We start from the raw sequence: 4,725 nt of genomic DNA on the forward strand, positions 1-4,725 counted from the left end.
CTCATTTACACATGCTGTATATAGATTTTTCTACTGTATAATTGATTGTATGTTTGTTTTACTCCATGTGTAACTCTGTGTTGTTGTATGTGTCGAATTGCTATGCTTTATCTTGGCCAGGTCGCAGTTGCAAATGAGAACTTGTTCTCAACTGGCCTACCTGGTTAAATAAAGGTGAAATAAAAATAAATAAAAATATTTTTTAAATTTAGGCTGTAACACAACGAAATGTGGGACAAGTCAAGGGGTGTGAATACTTTCTGAAGGCACTGTATATATAAAACTCCCCCCACACAGCAATCTAATAGCATCAGTAAAATCTGTTGAAATTAAACCACAGATAAATATACCTAACATAGTACATCTATTAAACAATTCATCACAACACATACATCAGAAATAGTTACACATTATAGAGATCCATTCATGGATGTACAGGTCTGTTGGATAAACGTTCAGAAATGTCCACTGCTGATTTTTTCCAGGCGTCCATAGCGGACACCCTGGCCCTATGAATCCTGGCCGTGGACAAATTCTCAGTCAGAAACACAAGTCAGAACACAGCCTCTCTATTCTCTCGTGTGATTTCAGGTCCTCTGACTGGGAAAATGTCTTTTCACAATGAGAACAGTGGTATGTCTTCTCCTCCTGTGTATTAGTATGTTGGAAAGGCTTTTCTCCTGTGTGTTTTCTCGTATGCTTTTTCAGACTCCCCGACCACCTAAAACTCTTTTCACACTGGGAACATTGGAAAGGCTTTTCTCCTGTGTGTATTCTCTCATGCGTTTTCAGGCTCACTAACCACCTAAAACTGTTTCCACAGTGAGAACAGTGATAAGGTTTCTCTCCCGTGTGTATTCTCTCATGCTTTTTCAGGACCCATAACCACCTAAAACTCTTTCCACAGTGGGAACAGTGATAAGGCTTCTCTCCCGTGTGTGTTCTCTCATGCCCAACCAGGGCTCCTAACTGAGTAAAATTCTTTCCACAGTGGGAACAGTGGTAGGGCTTTTCTCCTGTATGTGTTCTCTCATGCATTTTCAGGCTCCCTAACCACCTAAAACTCTTTCCACAGTGGGAGCAGTGGTGTTGGTTAGGTGTCTCTGGGTCTGTTTCCCCTGAGGAACTCTTCCTGCTGTCAGAGTCTGGTCTCTCTCCTGCAAAAGACAGAGTATCTAGTTAAACAGAGAGACCTGAATGAAACCTGCATTAAATAAAAATGTCTTCCTATGAGGTTTAATCTAGACTAGATCCCTCAATACCCTGAGGTCAGTTTTCACAACATTACATCATTAATAATAAACTTGGTGACGGTGAGATTTAAAAACAAATGATGAAGAGCTCCAAATCTAATCTCTCAGGGAATGTCATGTTTATAGGCTGATCAGAGCTCTATAATAATACATAATGTCATGTTTATAGGCTGATCAGAGCTCTATAATAATAGATAATGTCATGTTTATAGGCTGAGCAGAGCTCTATAATAATAGATAATGTCATGTTTATAGGCTGATCAGAGCTCTATAATAATAGATAATGTCATGTTTATAGGCTGAGCAGAGCTCTATAATAATAGATAATGTCATGTTTATAGGCTGAGCAGAGCTCTATAATAATAGATCATGTTTATAGGCTGAGCAGAGCTCTATAATAATAGATAATGTCATGTTTATAGGCTGATCAGAGCTCTATAATAATAGATAATGTCATGTTTATAGGCTGATCAGAGCTCTATAATAATAGATAATGTCATGTTTATAGGCTGATCAGAGCTCTATAATAATAGATAATGTAATGTTTATAGGCTGATCAGAGCTCTATAATAATAGATAATGTCATGTTTATAGGCTGATCAGAGCTCTATAATAATAGATAATGTCATGTTTATAGGCTGATCAGAGCTCTATAATAATAGATAATGTAATGTTTATAGGCTGATCAGAGCTCTATAATAATAGATAATGTCATGTTTATAGGCTGATCAGAGCTCTATAATAATAGATAATGTCATGTTTATAGGCTGATCAGAGCTCTATAATAATAGATAATGTCATGTTTATAGGCTGAACAGAGCTCTATAATAATAGATAATGTCATGTTTATAGGCTGATCAGAGCTCTATAATAATAGATAATGTCATGTTTATAGGCTGATCAGAGCTCTATAATAATATATATTACTATTCCAGTCAGTGTTATAGGCTGCAGTTGATCCAATGTAAATAACGTTTTGTTGGTGTCCCACTTCATCTCTAAAGTAATAATGGACATTACTATCTCTCTAAATTATATTTTTTTGTTTAGCCACACCTTTCCTTCAAAATTGTTATTTTGAAGACTTACAAACTGTCCTTTTGCTATTATGTTCAGTCTCCCCAAAACACTTGTCCTTTTGCTAATATTTTCAGTCTCCCCAAAACGCTTGTCCTTTTGCTAATATGTTCAGTCTCCCCATAACACGTGTCCATTTCATTTCAATAATGCTTCTTATTGTAACGGGCGTCGTATAGAGGGGACCAAAACGCAGCGTGTTGAGTGTTCATTATTATATTTATTTACTCAAAACACTAATGACAAAATAACAAAAGGAAATTATCAACTTACAGTTCTGTCAGGTACAGAGACTAAACAGAATGCAACTGCCCACAAAAACCCAGGAAGAAAAACCCCTACTTAAATATGATCTCCAATCAGAGGCAACGAGGACCAGCTGCCTCCAATTGGAGATCAACCCCCCAAAAAAACATAGAAATAGAAAACCTAGAACTAACACATAGAAATAGAAAACATAGAAAAACACAAAACACCGCCTGTCAAACCCTGACCTACTCTACCATAGAAAATAACCAGTTACTATGGTCAGGACGTGACACTTATTTTATGTATTTCTCCAACATTATTTAGAAATCTGCTTTTTGCGGGTATACACACTCTACGCAAGGCCTACAATGGACACACGTCAAAAATTTCATTTATAACATGTTTGCCATTCTGTGAGACAATTAAGTTGTGATTTTGTGGTGGGGGGACTCTGATGGTATACACATGTTACAGTTAAGTAATAAGGCCAGAGGAAGTGTGGTATATGGCCAATATAGCACGGTTAAAGACTGTTCTTAAGCACGACTCAACACAGAGTGCCCGGATACAGAACTTAGCCGTGGTATATTGGCCATCTATCACAAACCCCTGAGGTGTCTTATTGCTATTATAAACATGTTACCAACATAATTAGAACAGTAAAAATACATGACATACCCGTGGTATACGGCCTGATATACCACGGCTGTCAGCCAATCAGCATTCAGGGCTTTAATCATCCGTTTTAAAATGTAGCTTTAACATTATATTATAACATGAATTCCTATAGTACAGAACAACATCTTCAAGTATAGAATTTCAGTAGCATGCTGCTTTAAAACAACACGTTCGTTCAAAACCTTTGGAGAGTTAGAGCCCGTTTTTAAGACAGTACTTACTGATGGTAATCACATCTCCTGACTCCTCTGTCAATATGACAGTTATCTCTCCCTCTTTCTCCTCCTTCACTCCAAAAACTACATCCTCCTCTTTCTCTTCCTCCTCTTCTTTTACTGTAACATCCTCCTCTTTCTCTTCCTCCTCTTCTTTTACAGTAACATCTTCCTCCTCTTTCACTCTGAACGTGTCTTCCTCTTCTTTCACTGAAACGTCTTTCTCTTCTTCTTTCACAGTAACAGCCTCACCCTCTACTTCTTGTTTTACTGTGACATCCTCCTCTTCCTTCTCCTCTTTCACGACAATGTTCAGCCCCAGAGCTTCTTTCTCCGTCCAGCAGACCTCCTCTTCTTTAACAGGAGGGGAGTAGTTTAGGGAGCTCATGTTCAGACCTCTTCTTTAGCAGGCGAGGAATACATCAGTGAGTTCATGGTCGGGGATGTTAGCTAGCTAGCTAGTTAGCATGAGCGACTAGTTTAGTGCTAGGCTAACTTATCAAGCCAGCTAGTTGACTAACAATGTACCTATAACATTTAAATGGTGTCTATTAACTAGATGTCAGAAGTATATTTAAAACACAGAGGCAAATATGCACAGAAACAGTCTAAATGTTTCGGCTGTAGGCTACCAAGGTGGCTGACTCGTTGTTGTTGATCCGTTCCGTCCACTAGATTATACGTCACGCTGCAGCATCGCCTTAAAGACGCACATCGCCGTCTGCGGACTGGAGGGAAACGCAGTTAAGATACTTTTTTATTTGCATACAAATGTATTTTTATTCCTTTCATTAAATAATAATATTATATTGAGACGTTCAAATAGAGCAGTGCATATTTTGAGTGAGAATTTAAAACATACTGTGCTTCACATCTGTATTTAAGGCAGTTTCATATTCATTCATTTAAAGAAACCCACTGGTCACACTGGTTGAATTATCTGTCAAACTAGGAACTCTGCAGCCTAGTTGAACAGGGATCTATGTTCTATGAACGCTGCTGGGAGCAAACTGGAGAATAGCTAGAGGAAAACAAACCTAACGGCATCCCCAGTCCCTGGTATATCATCAGACTGTACAAATCTAAATACATCCCCAGTCCCTGGTATATCATCAGACTGTACAAACCTAACTACATCCCCAGTCCCTGGTATATCACCAGACTGTACAAACCTAACTGCATCCCCAGTCCCTGGTATATCATCAGACTGTACAAACCTAACTACATCCCCAGTCCCTGGTATATCATCAGAC

General features: G+C 38.3%; 1 protein-coding gene across 1 annotated transcript; it reads right to left on the reverse strand.

Moving 5' to 3' along the window:
* Window positions 1-245: 245 nt before the first annotated feature.
* On the reverse strand, window positions 246-4,176 carry LOC123733112 (uncharacterized). Its single transcript, XM_045712469.2, has 2 exons — window positions 3,479-4,176; window positions 246-1,157 (listed from the first exon to the last, which is right to left on the reverse strand). Exons 1-2 carry the CDS (start codon window positions 3,858-3,860, stop codon window positions 541-543), a joined length of 999 nt encoding a protein of 332 aa, XP_045568425.2. The 5' UTR covers window positions 3,861-4,176; the 3' UTR covers window positions 246-540.
* Window positions 4,177-4,725: the final 549 nt, after the last annotated feature.

Source organism: Salmo salar, unplaced genomic scaffold (genome assembly GCF_965601325.2).
Source record: "Salmo salar unplaced genomic scaffold, fSalSal1 ptg000306l, whole genome shotgun sequence".
Classification (NCBI taxonomy): domain Eukaryota; kingdom Metazoa; phylum Chordata; class Actinopteri; order Salmoniformes; family Salmonidae; genus Salmo; species Salmo salar.

What these genes read in the sequence shown, in the direction of transcription:
- LOC123733112 (XM_045712469.2), bottom strand. Translation starts at nt 3,860, where the DNA reads ATGAGCTCCCTAAACTACTCCCCTCCTGTTAAAGAAGAGGAGGTCTGC. An exon ending in AGGAGATGTGATTACCATCA is followed by an intron (nt 1,158 to 3,478) that starts GTAAGTACTGTC and finishes TGTCTTTTGCAG; the next exon opens with GAGAGAGACCAGACTCTGAC.